The sequence below is a fragment of the Mytilus edulis genome, chromosome 3, assembly GCF_963676685.1.
Source record: "Mytilus edulis chromosome 3, xbMytEdul2.2, whole genome shotgun sequence".
NCBI classification, from domain to species: domain Eukaryota; kingdom Metazoa; phylum Mollusca; class Bivalvia; order Mytilida; family Mytilidae; genus Mytilus; species Mytilus edulis.
In genome coordinates, this window is record NC_092346.1 from 71480781 (window position 1) to 71494320 (window position 13540).

A 13540-nucleotide genomic window follows, 5' to 3' on the forward strand; every position below is an offset into this window, starting at 1 on the left:
GAGTCTGTTAGCTTTCTTTTTTTATAAAAACTGAGACTAAAAATGACAATCAAATCCAAAACCATATATTCTTGAAACGAAAGGTTTACATGAAGAATCATTAATCGATATATTTAAAATAAAAATGTTTTATATATTTAAGCAGTGCAAAATCCCCAACTTCTTTGTATACGATAATGATCAAGATATATGAACCCTCCATTTTTTAATATCCATCCGTGGAGAACAATACTGAAGGAAGGAACAATAAAGTCAGCATAGGAAAAGGATTCAACTCTGCGATGTAAAACATGTAATAGATAGCAACCATCGACAACTAAAAAAAAAACCAGGTTTAATCCACAAATTTCTATTGATTGTGCCATTGGATGGGGGACTGTCGGTTTTGAATTTTTCTCAGAGTTCGGTATTTTTGTTATTTTACCTTTTACATACTTCTGAACTGGGACAGACATATATATATATAATGTGTAGGGGTGAAATATGTTTGTAAGCGTTATACCCTCTCCTAATATGGGATAGTGGTGTAACAGCACAACATAAAAAAACCCCATTGTGAAAGCAATTGAAAAGAACTCAACTCATCACATTGACAAGAATAAATACTATGAAGGCAAAAGACCGATACAAATGTACTTTCAGTAACTAAAAACTTGTTCAAAGCCAATAACAACTTATAAACAAATCATGTTCCCCATACTAAAGTATCAATCAGTGCACTTCCAATGGATAAAGTGTAAAGATGAATAAACAGCATGGACAAGCAAGAAAGTGGGCAAAGCTAAAGTATTAGTACACAATATCGACAGCATGTAGTAAGTTTGATTTAGTTAAAATGTTCTAACTTATAAAAAGAAAATTAGCTTAAGTACTTACAAAAACAATATTCAAAGACGTAACTATGGTGTTAAAATAAATTGAATTAACATCAATATCGTATATTTAGGAGGTGATTATAATATCGCGTTTGTTATCAGAATTTTACAGGAACAGCCAAACTACAAAAATAAATCCGAATATATACTAGAATTTATTGAAAAATTAAGTTATTTATACTAAAATTCCTGACTTAATAAATCACCAGTAAAAAACATCAGTTTAACCACAATACATTAATCTAAGAATTTCCCCACATATATAAATTGAATTGAATGGAATGTAAACGGATTTTTATTGAGATTTGCCATAAGCACTGATTCATACCAATACAGAAACAAGTCTGCTGCTATATAATGGAACAAGTGGTTGGGTACATGCTATTGCAGACACGTACATAAATACATATAAAGTAATCAACAAAACATTACTAAAAGTTCACAATAAGAATACGATAGAAATATCATAAACACGTACAATGTAGCACATTGATTCTACTACGAAAGACAACTCAAAAATCATAATAAAATCGATCAGCCATATTCACGATTTTCTGTAAATGTTATCATGAACTATTTACACATTTACAAAACCTAGGATAAGACACAGGAACAAATCTTATCTTTGGTTCAGTGTTTATTTCTGGATCTTGTATAAGGATCCACGTATGGTAATCATGTTCTGGTTGACATTGGCCGAAGTTACAGGTAGCCCTAGCTCTGAAAAGTAGAATATAATATATGGTTGTTTATATACCATTATACTTAACTTTAACTGCGTATATAAAGAAGATAAAAGAAAGGAATGGTGGTCTATATCAATAACTAAAATCGTATATGGAAATTTATCAAAATACAAATGTACAAGGTGAACAAATTCTTCTTTTGCTTAATAAATCTAGTACATGCCTATGCATTTGAGATGGACCTATATTATCATGTGTATGTGACATGTTTCAATTAAACGGTGGTGCCAAATTTGTTCTGTGCTTGTTCCGTTCACAGAATTAATAACAGAAAGGTGATTCATCATATGAGAATTAACGTCATACTTACAATAAACATATGGTATTGTCACATATTTTGTAAATGTTTTAAATAAAAGACACTAGAAAATGAATGAATCTGCATTTCATAATTTCATATTCAATAACAGTCCTGCTCTGGTAAGAGAAAGGATATCAGTACTAGACCTATAATATCTATCTATTCATCAATCTCATTAATACTAAAGTTTTCAAGCTTAAATACTCATCATAGATACCAGGATTGAAACTGAAAAAACACTAATAAGTTATCTAAACATGTTTGTCACTTCAGATCCAAGAAAACACTTTAAAGATATATTTTAAATGCAAGAGTAGAATCTAACTTAAAGTTGTTTTGTTCATTTGAAAAGAAGCAATTTAGAGGTAAGCCTCGGTCACACCTTACCGGATACCTAAAACGTACGACTTAAGCCTCGGTCACACCTTACCGGATAGCACGAACGGACGCCTAACGGACGAAAATAAAAGTTGTACGTTGCCAAAATTGGTATCCGTTGGGAGTACGTTGATGTACTGACCGAATAAAACGGACGTGTAGCGGATGCATAACGGACACACACCGGATATGCAACGTACGAGAAACGGACACGTACCGGACAGAACGGATGTCGAACGTACATCCAACGGACGAGTACCGCATAAAACGGACACCTAACGGAAGCGTACCGGATAAAACGGATGAACAAGATATACGGAAAAATCATAGGCGACAATAATAGTACATGTAAATCGAATAAATATTCAAAATGTTTCTGTGTAACTGGTTTTGGTTTGTTCTTCAAAAATTCCGCCAAAGGGCAGTGTCTGGCCTGAATAAGAACTGCTTGATTGTGAAGACGTGCCTATACTCTAAGATCGATTATAAAAAATAAGAATTCATGAACCTTAAGAAATCTGACATACCAATAATTGGCATTTCTGACGCGAAATTTTCAGTTGGCATTTATGCGTTTCAGATCCGTTCATCATCCGTTTTATCCGTTATACGTCCGGTAGAATTCCGTTTCTCATCCGTTTTATCCGTTAAACGTCCAGTAGAAGTCCGTTGGTGAATTTATCTTCCAGACCTCCAACGGATGTATAACGGACACGTAACGGATACAAAACGGAAACGAAACGGACGAGTACCGTAAAAAACGGACGCCTAACGGACGTTCAACGGACATTTTATCCGTTGGACGTCCGTTCAAAGTTTTAAACATGCTCAAAATTTTCCACCGGACAGAACGGACGTCGACGGATAAAACGTACGCTTAACGGACATGGACGGACGTCTAACGGACATGAACGGATTGAAAAAAAAGTTATCCGTTAGGCGTCCGTTCGAGCTATCCGGTAAGGTGTGACCGAGGCTTAACGGATAACTTTTTTTCAATCCGTTCATGTCCGTTAGACGTCCGTTTTTATCCGTTAGACGTCCGTCCATATCCGTTGCATGTCCGTTAAGCGTACGTTTTATACGTCGACGTCCGTTCTGTCTGGTGGAAAATTGTGAGCATGTTCAAAACTTTGAACGGACGTCCAACGGATAAAATGTCCGTTGAACGTCCGTTAGGCGTCCGTTTTGTACGGTACTCGTCCGTTTCGTTTCTGTTTTGTGTCCGTTATACATCCGTTTGAGGTCTGGAAGATAAATTCACCAACGGACTTTTACCGGACGTTTACCGGATAAAACGGATGTTGAACGAATGAGAAACGGACTTCTACCGGACGTATAACGGATAAAACGGATGATGAACGGATCTAAACGGATAAACGCCAATTAAAAAATTTATTTCGTGTCAGAAATGCCAATTATTGGTATGTCAGATTTCTTAAGGTTCATGAATTCTTATTATTCATAATCGACCTTAGAGTAAGGGCGATTCCTCACAATCAAGCAGCTCTTATTCAGGTCAGACATTTACCTTTTGTGGCATTTTGAAGAATAAACCAAAACCAATTACACCTAAACATTTTGAATATTTATGCGATGTACATGTATTATTATTGTTGACTTTAATTTTTCCGTATATCATGTTCGTCCGTTTTATCCGGTACGCTTCCGTTAGGTGTCCATTTTATGCGGTGCTCGTCTGTTGGATGTACGTTCGACTTCCGTTCTGTCCGGAACGTTTCCGTTTCTTGTACGTTGCATATCCGGTGTGTGTCCGTTAGGCATCCGTTACACGTCCGTTTTATTCGGTCAGTACATCAACGGACTCCCAACGGATAACAACTTTTATTTTCATCCGTTAGGCGTCCGTTCATGCTATCCGGTAAGGTGTGACCGAGACTTAATATTGATTTCACGAATTTTGGTCTATTAGCTAGGGAACATACCATTCACTAGTAACGTACATGCTTATAAAATTGACCTACATACATTTTTAGAAAGGTGTTCGTAAAAATAGAGAAAACAACTTACGGGCATTTTCCTAGAAACAAGATCTGCCATCCATCTGCTGGCTTATGAACGTCATACGATTTACCTTTGTATTCTATTTTTACCGGAGCTGTTGCCGAAAATTTACTGAAATATAATAAATTGATGTCAATTGTAAGTGAAAATCTCGGCTATCAAAGCTCGAGTATTCAATTTGTCTACATCCAAAAGTTTCAACCAAAGATGAAGAACTGGATCTTCCATCACTGTATTGGATACCTAAACTACATAAGTGTCCTTACAAACAACGGTATATTGCTTGGTCTTCCAAGTGCTCCACGAAACCTCTTTCTAAATTATTAACATCTATTTTATCAGCAATCAAAGACTGGCTTCAAAGTTATTGTGAAACTGCCTATTCTAGAGGTGGCGTGAATCAGATGTGGATACTTAAAAATTCCAAAGATCTTATAGAGTACATACAATCTAACTCTCTTTCATCTTGTAACAGTATTAAAACATTTGACTTTTCTACTCTTTACACAAGTATTCCACATTCCAAACTAAAAGACAAATTGAAAGAGTTGGTATTACTTTGCTTCATAAAAAAGAATGGCCAACGTAGATACAAGTATCTTGTCTTAGGGAGGGATAAATCATATACTTTGTAAAGAATCACTCTGATTCAAACAAAAAATTCTCTGAAACCGATATTATCAAGATGCTTGATTTCTTGATTGACAACATATTTGTAACGTTCGGAGGACGTGTTTTTCAACAGACTGTCGGCATCCCAATGGGAACAAACTGTGACCCTCTACTTGCCGACTTGTTTCTTTATTATTATGAGGCTGACTTCATGCAGGAACTTCTTAGGAAGAAAGATAAGAAGTTAGCAATATCCTTTAACTCTACTTTCCGCTATGTAGATGACGTTCTTTCACTAAACAATTCAAAATTTGGTGACTATGTGGAACGCATCTATCCCATCGAATTGGAGATAAAGGATACTACAGATACAGTTAAGTCGGCTTCATATCTTGACTTACATCTAGAAATTGACAATGAGGGTCGGTTGAAAACAAAACTTTACGACAAAAGAGATGATTTCAGCTTTCCAATTGTGAACTTTCCATTTCTAAGTAGCAACATTCCAGCAGCACCTGCCTACGGGGTATATATCTCCCAATTGATACAATATTCCCGTGCTTGCATTTCCTATCATGATTTTCTTGATAGAGGGTTACTGCTCCAAATGGTAAAGTTGAAATCATCCCTTCGTAAATTTTACGGACGCCATCACGAGTTGGTTGACCGTTATGGAATAACCGTTTCACAAATGATATCGGATGTGTTTCTTACGTCGTAACTACAATCCCCTTCCCTTTCATGAATGTGACCTACCGAATTAGACTATTTACCGGATTTGTAATCACATAAGCAACACGACGGTAGCCACATGTGAAGCAGGATCTGCTTACCCTTCCGGAGCACCTGAGATCACCCCTAGTTTTTGGTGGGGTTCGTGTTGTTTATTCTTTAGTTTTCTATGTTTTGTCATGTGTACTTTTGTTTTTCTGTTTGTCTTTTTCATTTTTAGCCATGGCGTCGTCAGTTTGTTTTAGATTTATGAGTTTGACTGTCCCTTTGGTATCTTTCGTCCCTCTTTTAAATAGTCCTCAAACTAAAAACTAAACAAAAAATCCCAACATTGTTGTGTATTTTGAATGATTTCAAAATCTTTTTTTATGCCCCATTTATGGGCATTATGTTGTCTGGTCTGTGCGTCCGTTCGTTCGTTCGTCCGTCTGTTCTTATACATACTTCTCTTTAAAAGTTTAGGCTTTGTGTTTCATGCTGAAGTAATCACGAAAAGCACTTGATGTGTTTTGGGGTTTAATGTAGATCATAAGAAAATATTTTTTGAGATAGCATTTTCGTTATTTTGACAAAATGAAGATTTTACTATGCTTTTGTCATAAATATAATAAAAGCTGTAAGTCGTTGAAAATTGCCTAAATTTGGTTAGATTGTTCATGAAAAAAACAGATTTGTGTGCATAAAAATTGAGATAGAATTTTGAAATAAATTTTTAGAAGATAGGTTTTATAATAGGTTTTAAGAAAAAAAAAAAAAAAAAAAATGGTGTCACCGAACTTGTTTTCTTGCTACAAGTAAAAAATTAAAAAAAAATCCCTATCAATCCAGTACATATTTTTCCAAAAAGAGTTATCTCCCCTTGAATTGCTTATTTAAAAAAATATTCTAAAAATCACAAAATTTGATAATTGTTTAAAAATTTGAATAATACAATAAATCATTAAGTTTTCTTTATATAAAAAAACAGTCTAACTATTAAATTGCAAATCTGCCTTCAAATTTGCAGATTTTGTATTACGATTGTACAATCCAAGATGGCATGATACCATGACTCTACCTTGATACCCGTCTATTTTTAATACTGTAGATTAGCCTTTCGGTGTCTTTTGTTTATTTATGTCTTTATGTTGACGAGTACCACGTTTCATATTTATTATTATATTATAGACATTGCCTTTTAATGTTTATTTAAATAAATATTTTGAATTCTCTTGTACACAGGGCATCGGTGGCCAAGTGTTTAAAAGTTGTCTTACTACTATATCACTAGCCTGTAAACATTGCGGTGGTTCTCTTCTGCATTCTGAATTCTTCGTTCAAAGAAAACTGACCTCTAAGAAATAGCACAATAGCGCTACACCAATCAATAACTCCCTTTTGAACGGGAGATGATTCACTTTGAACCATGTGCCTTTAACGATGATAAATGCATAATGTATATGTAATGTATGGATGTCTCTTTTTCGTATTATTACTTGAGGCAAATACGCCATTTGTTTTTAGGGGGGACTTTTATTATTTAGAAAATCGTATTTCCACCCCAAAGTTACGAAATGTTTTTAGAACTTCAAACTATAAACTTTAACATGGTCTGCTCAAAATTTCGAATGATTTTGCAGATATTTGATTATTTAATTCTCTTATTCAAAATCAAGTGCCGACTTTTGTCACCTTTTTCCGCAAAATAAATTTCCCCATGTGTTCAATAACACGGTATTTTGTAACTTTCCAATTTTCTTTGAAATGCATGTATTTATCGGATGATTTAATAGTTTTTCCTATTTATTACATTGAAATATAAATTGGAGTCCACACTTGTGTATCGTTACTTTTGTTGACTAGTATATGTTGTACTGTCTAATTTTCCTTTTATATTTGTTTGTGAATATTTTTTTCACAGTTTTTAACATTGTGTAAATTGACAAGGTTGAAGACTTCAAAGTCATATTTATGACAAAATAAGTCTGTCACTACTAAATCTATTCGTGTGTCTCTACGTACATGTGAGTATCAGGATGCAGTAGTTACTAGCAGTTATTATTTCTAGTGTTGATAGAAACAAATACGTTTGTTAAATATGTTTTTGTTTTCTGTATCGCATGGATCCGACTTGCAAAAATAACAATGAATATTTTTTTTAGCATCAACTAAACCGCGTCTTCGAGACCCAGCGCTGGATAAATGGTATTGTACATGCATGTTCGTCTATTTTGCTTTAATATCATTTCAATTACATTTCATGCATGAACATAAGCATTTCAAATCGGCTTTAAACATCAACTGTTGGCAACAAACATATATAAATTTCCTCATTAAAAAGAAAATTGTTACATTACTTACGTTGGACAGCAAGTTGAACACTGAGCTCGTTTAGGTCGTGTGTTATTTAACCACCATGGCAATTCCACGGAGCACGACGGTGCTTTTGATATCTTTGTCCAGAAAGTTTTGGATTTCGTTATTTTTCCAAGTGGATAATAATAGTTATAGCTATACATCTTATCAGTACTATACTTGAGTTTCATTATTTGCCTCTCGCTGTATATCATATTTTCAAATACATGTCTATTCTGGTTAAACCATCTTACTGTTGCGGTATTAACTAGGCTAACGCTTCCGATAACAACGAAACAGACTGCCACTTGTAGCAAATACATTTTGAATCAGTTATGAGACGAAGTAAAACCTTTGAATAAAAACAGAAATGAATTAAAATAAATTCAGCAAAATAAATATTTATTCCCTGATGAGTAGTAAAAATGAATATTTGTTGTTCAAAAAATGTACACAATCCTTACTACATGCATTAGCACGTACAAAAGTAGACCAGTTACATTGAATTTGGGATAAGCAGTATTTTAAGAGGATATTTAACTATGAAACACATTAAATTGTAAGCAAATAAATCCTGTATCTTTATTTGTACTTAAGTTCTCTCACAACTTTCCTTTTATTGAAATGTTAAATTGTAAAATATGAAACCGCCAAGACTTAAAAAGTCATAATACACAATACATCTAAAACCGGACGTTAGATTATTATGCAGAGGTGCACTAGTTTACCTTAGCATTTGATTTTATGATTCAGCGGATTATAAACACAAACTTTTTCAAAGACAATTGACTATCCTTACCTGTTCTAGTTTTCTATTTACTGGTGCATTGTCCCCATATGGACCTAAATAATTTCAGTTAGTTTATGCTACTTGATTTGCAAAGCTTCCTAAACTTTATGTTTCATGCCTCATAGTGGAAGATATTAGCAAGCAAAATCGAGTGAATTGTGCAAATGATGATACAAGCATGAAAATTAGCACGAAGCATCATAATTATATACTTTTTAAGAAAAAACTGCTGGCCATGAACAAAAAATCATTTTTTCAAGATGGCCTCGGCCTTTTTCAAAAATAGCTGTTTTTTCAGTTCGAAAATATTTTTTTTTCTGGAAAACGTTTTCTTTGACCTTCTTTAAGTGAAAAATATTATCAGGTTTGTTGGCTACATTCCTTGTATGTGACGTATATAGTAGAAATTAATATTTGACTTTTCAGGGTTTTCGCATGCGCGAAAATGTTTAAAAATTTACTCAAAATAATTGAACTATTTACTATTTATGTTTTGCTTTTGGATTTTTAATGATATTATGAATTGGTTTAAAAACATTTTTAAGGTTTTGAAACAAGTGCGTTTATCAATTTTGCGCATGCGCAAAATATTTTTAGACATACAGAGTGATTTGCACCCACTACTAGGGCACAATGATGTAAATCGTAGTTCATCTAACAGACAAGGATTTGAATTTCGTTCGATTATTTGATAGACTGGTGTAGGGAAAAAGAGTCATCTCAACCACAGTTTGAATTTTGGCGTTCAGTTATGAATCCTAAGAACTTCTTGTGCTTTCGGTCGTACGCTTATTTTATGAGTCAGATATCGTACCTCACAATCAGTGCATATCAAGCATGATACCGTATTGTTTTGGTCCAGATCGTATTAATTATTCTCAATGGTTACTGATCCATCTCCTAGATATGACTTTCCTTCACGAACATCACCCACAACAAGGTGGCAATGGAATTTGCAAATGGTAATTTCACGGTACGTAAGACTAGCAAGTTGTTTTCTTACCACCGAAGATCCCTTTGAGACGATGGATCTAGTGGTTTGAGTCATTCTAAAACAGATGAACGACATCATGAAGACACGAAACACGAAAGAATTACTTAGAAAAGTATCAAAGGCTTTCTAAAGTGATGAACGAATGTGAAAATCCATTTTTTTATTTCTAGAACAGTCCTCAGATTTGTACAAAATTGACTCTTTTAAGGAAGTTTTGTCTCGGAGCTGGTTAGATATAATATATATGTATATAAACTCCAAGATATTGGGTCCGAACAATACAAAGATCTTTTGAAGCAAAAACAAAACGGCAGGGAATCTGTTTTTATAACCAGTTAAAAAAACTATTACCTATCAAAGACGTGAAATGGAATTGGAAAAAGCTGAAGAATATGAAAAGTGATTGCGATCTCTTTTCTAGACTTTCATTTCTTGTCAAAGTAGACAATTTGACTTGGAAGATTTCTTTATCAACGAAAACCAAATTGCTCCTCTGTTTTTGTCTAAGGATGTCACTTTAAACAATGTTATTAGATCGAAGCAAATTGGTATGCTTGAAACATTGTGCGATTCGCCATCAACCGATCCAAATTTTGACGCATTTATTGTTGGTTGGCCACCAATTGTTAATTCCAGGCCACCACTTGCAAAACTATTTGATGATTATGCAAATGAAGTCAAACTGCCTTAGAGAAAATTTGGCACCGATAAGTATTTCAGAGTAGATATTGTAAGTGATGTTACCTTAATCATTTAAAGGCTGGACCGAGAAAAGGCAAGGTGCTGATGATAGACGGATAGTTGTTGGTTCTGGTAGAACGCCAAGGGTTTGGAGTAGTCTCTATGAAAACGACAACAAAACCGAATGGTCCAAATTTTTAGCCGATGGAATTGCTTCTTTAGAGACTATAATAAAGATGCTTATCTTACTGAAGGTGAGATATTGTTTGCAATTTCAGTACGGATACTTCCTAGCCATCCCTGTAAACCACGAACAAGCAGAAACACGTATGTTTGTCCATGATAAGCTTGCTGCTGAAAATGGTTGATGAAAGTAAATTTAAGTAATACTGACAAAGATTTAGTAGTATTAGAGATTGCAGCTGTCGCAGTATTAGGCATGGACAAATTCTGGTTAGGTTTTTGAACGAAAAAAAGGCTTCCGATGGCTTCATGTTTATGACATATCAAATGTGTTTGTTCCTCGTGCATGTGCAGCTGCTATTCTTTCCTTACATGCTTTCTGTGAATGTGACACTGTGTCAGGATTTGGTGGGTAAGCGAAGAAGTCAATTTAGCAGACAGGGGAAGTATTACCAGATGTAACGGATGTTTTTGCTCGCTTTAATTTTGAATGAAGATACAGACATGAACATCATAGAAGCATTTGCTTGCATCATGTACGGCAACATCAACATTTACAAGGCACGATTTGAATCATTTGTCAGGAAGCAATGCCTTATGAGTGCTATGTGCTATTCGGCCTACCAGAGGTTCTCTTCCAGAGTACATCAAAAGAGAAGCATATCAAGGTGGGCTCAACCTGATTTATGCATACAACAGGTTCACGTTCCAAGTCATGAACACTGGGTTTTGATTAAAAAAAAACAACAACCCCAATGACATTTGGAAATTAAAACGGACCTCTTTGGCTCCTGTTGCACCCTCATATTAAGAACTTTTAAAATGCGGATGACAAATCCAGCGGTGTTGATAACTGTAAACGCTACCGTAAAGAGAGAAGACACCGAATTAATAAACTACACTATATGTTAACCTATATCTGAATCTGAAAAAGACTCACCAGTGACGCTCGAATAAAATAAGTTAAAAAGGCGAAATAAAAGTACGAAGTTGAAGAGCACTGAAGACCAAAAAAATCTAAAACTTTTGCCAAATTAAGCTAAGGAAATCTATTACTGAGGTAGAAGACAGCATTTTCTGACAGTACCAAGTTTGGATATCTTGATCCTGCGTTCTTTGTTTGTACTGAGGTGTTTGGTGTTGGACATCTGGGTCGGGTGATAATGGTTTGTGTGGTTTGTTGTACTTATAGATAATCGTTGATCATCTCAACGAGGTTGATTTTCTCGCTTGAGCCGTGACGGGTAAATCAAGAAACACAATCGAGTTGAGATGACCAATGACAATCTGTTTATCGCTATTTTACCTATTACGATGATGTCAATTTCATGTTCCTTAGCAACGCAACGTGACTCCTTAGGTTCTAGCGATAATTTTCCATCTCAAGCGAGTAGCATGATATGAAAGATTATCACAAATAAGATCAAAGGAAAAATGCAAAAAATAGCGATAATGCCAAATATTGTTGGTAATTCTGTTATATTTTGTGTTTTTTTTTAAATTAAAAAAAATGCATAAAAACAAAGAAAAGACAAACATGTCATGAAAAACTAATGATTCTTAGGCGGTAAGGAAATTCTGCTCCACTTACTCTACACGTACACTTTCCTATTTCGACAGGATGTTTATATACCCTGTTAAGCCTAACGGACACTCCTTTATCATGGGTTTACTACTGGATGGAAGAATTCTACGGATGATCATATATCTGTACCCAAGTAAACCCTTAGTGTTCTAGTAAAATAGATACTCCTGTATGCTCCACTGATGAGTCTTTTGTAGACGAAACGAGCGTCTGGCGTCTGACATAGTACTAGTATATTCTCACACTAGTATAACGAACGTTTCCTGCGAAAGATTCATTGGAATAAGGTCATTTGTCTAATATAAACTGACGATCAAAGATGCTGAAATCCCATGAAAGTATGGCTATCGTTTGCTTCGGAGATCGAAACTAATATTTCTCGAATGAAAAATCAAAAAACGATGAAAAAGATGCCATCAGATATTAAAGAGATCTATAGAAGGGGTCGATGTTATTCAGTCATTTGTTTGTTTTAAGTTGCAAATTTAAAGGTTGGACGGACATAACGGGTATAAACTAATCCGATCAGTCAAAGCGGGACATGGGAACATATTATAAGAAGTAGTTATGTAACTTGTATAATTCAAATGTAGTAAAAGTATCTTACCGTTAAACTTTAATCTGTCTAGTAAGACGGTCCAAATGACGGTTAAATGTTTATTCTATATATGAAATATTTTGGCCTTGGTTACTATGAACAGAAAATTTCATTCATTATTGACAGCGACTATTATGTCACATCTATTAAAACCGGAGTTAACGATTTGGATTTACGTAGGAATTTTTCAAATTTCCAGTGACGAAAAGTGTAAATAAGGTTTGACCATATGATAAATGACGTTTGTGGTGATGGCCAGGGTCCAATAAAATCAGTCAGATTCGTTCCGTTTCGTAGTGTTTGTTTTCTTTTATTATTATTTATCAACATGTGGTCGGTGTGAATGTCCTGTTTTCTGTTCTTATTCAACTTTACTTGAAAGGTAGATACGTAGATACTGTTAATGTCTCCTTAAAAGTTAAAAAAAAATAATATCAATACATGACAAAATGTTATTTGCCTTTTATATGCAATTTTGTATGGTTTTTGATTTTCAAATAATAGCTTTGAGTATTTCTGAAGTGACATTCATTATCGGACTGGTGCAATACGATTGGAACCGTTAATATTATTAATACTATTACCCCTTTGTCGAGACCTCTGCTGGTGGACTGTTAGTCTCCTAAGGTATCACCAGCCCACTATACAGTTCTTTGGTATAATGCTTGATTAAACATTTGCAGTTATAAAAGTTTGAAAATCATTT

General features: G+C 34.5%; 1 protein-coding gene across 1 annotated transcript; it reads right to left on the reverse strand.

Annotated features, from left to right (window-relative positions):
• Positions 1-2: 2 nt before the first annotated feature.
• LOC139517327 (uncharacterized) lies at positions 3-13023 on the reverse strand. The gene is made up of 4 exons (XM_071308260.1): positions 12844-13023; positions 8010-8355; positions 4332-4436; positions 3-1595 (listed from the first exon to the last, which is right to left on the reverse strand). The coding sequence occupies exons 2-4, from the start codon at positions 8324-8326 to the stop codon at positions 1442-1444; spliced, it is 576 nt and encodes a 191-aa protein (XP_071164361.1). The 5' UTR covers positions 8327-8355; positions 12844-13023; the 3' UTR covers positions 3-1441.
• Between the last annotated feature and the right edge of the window lie 517 nt (positions 13024-13540).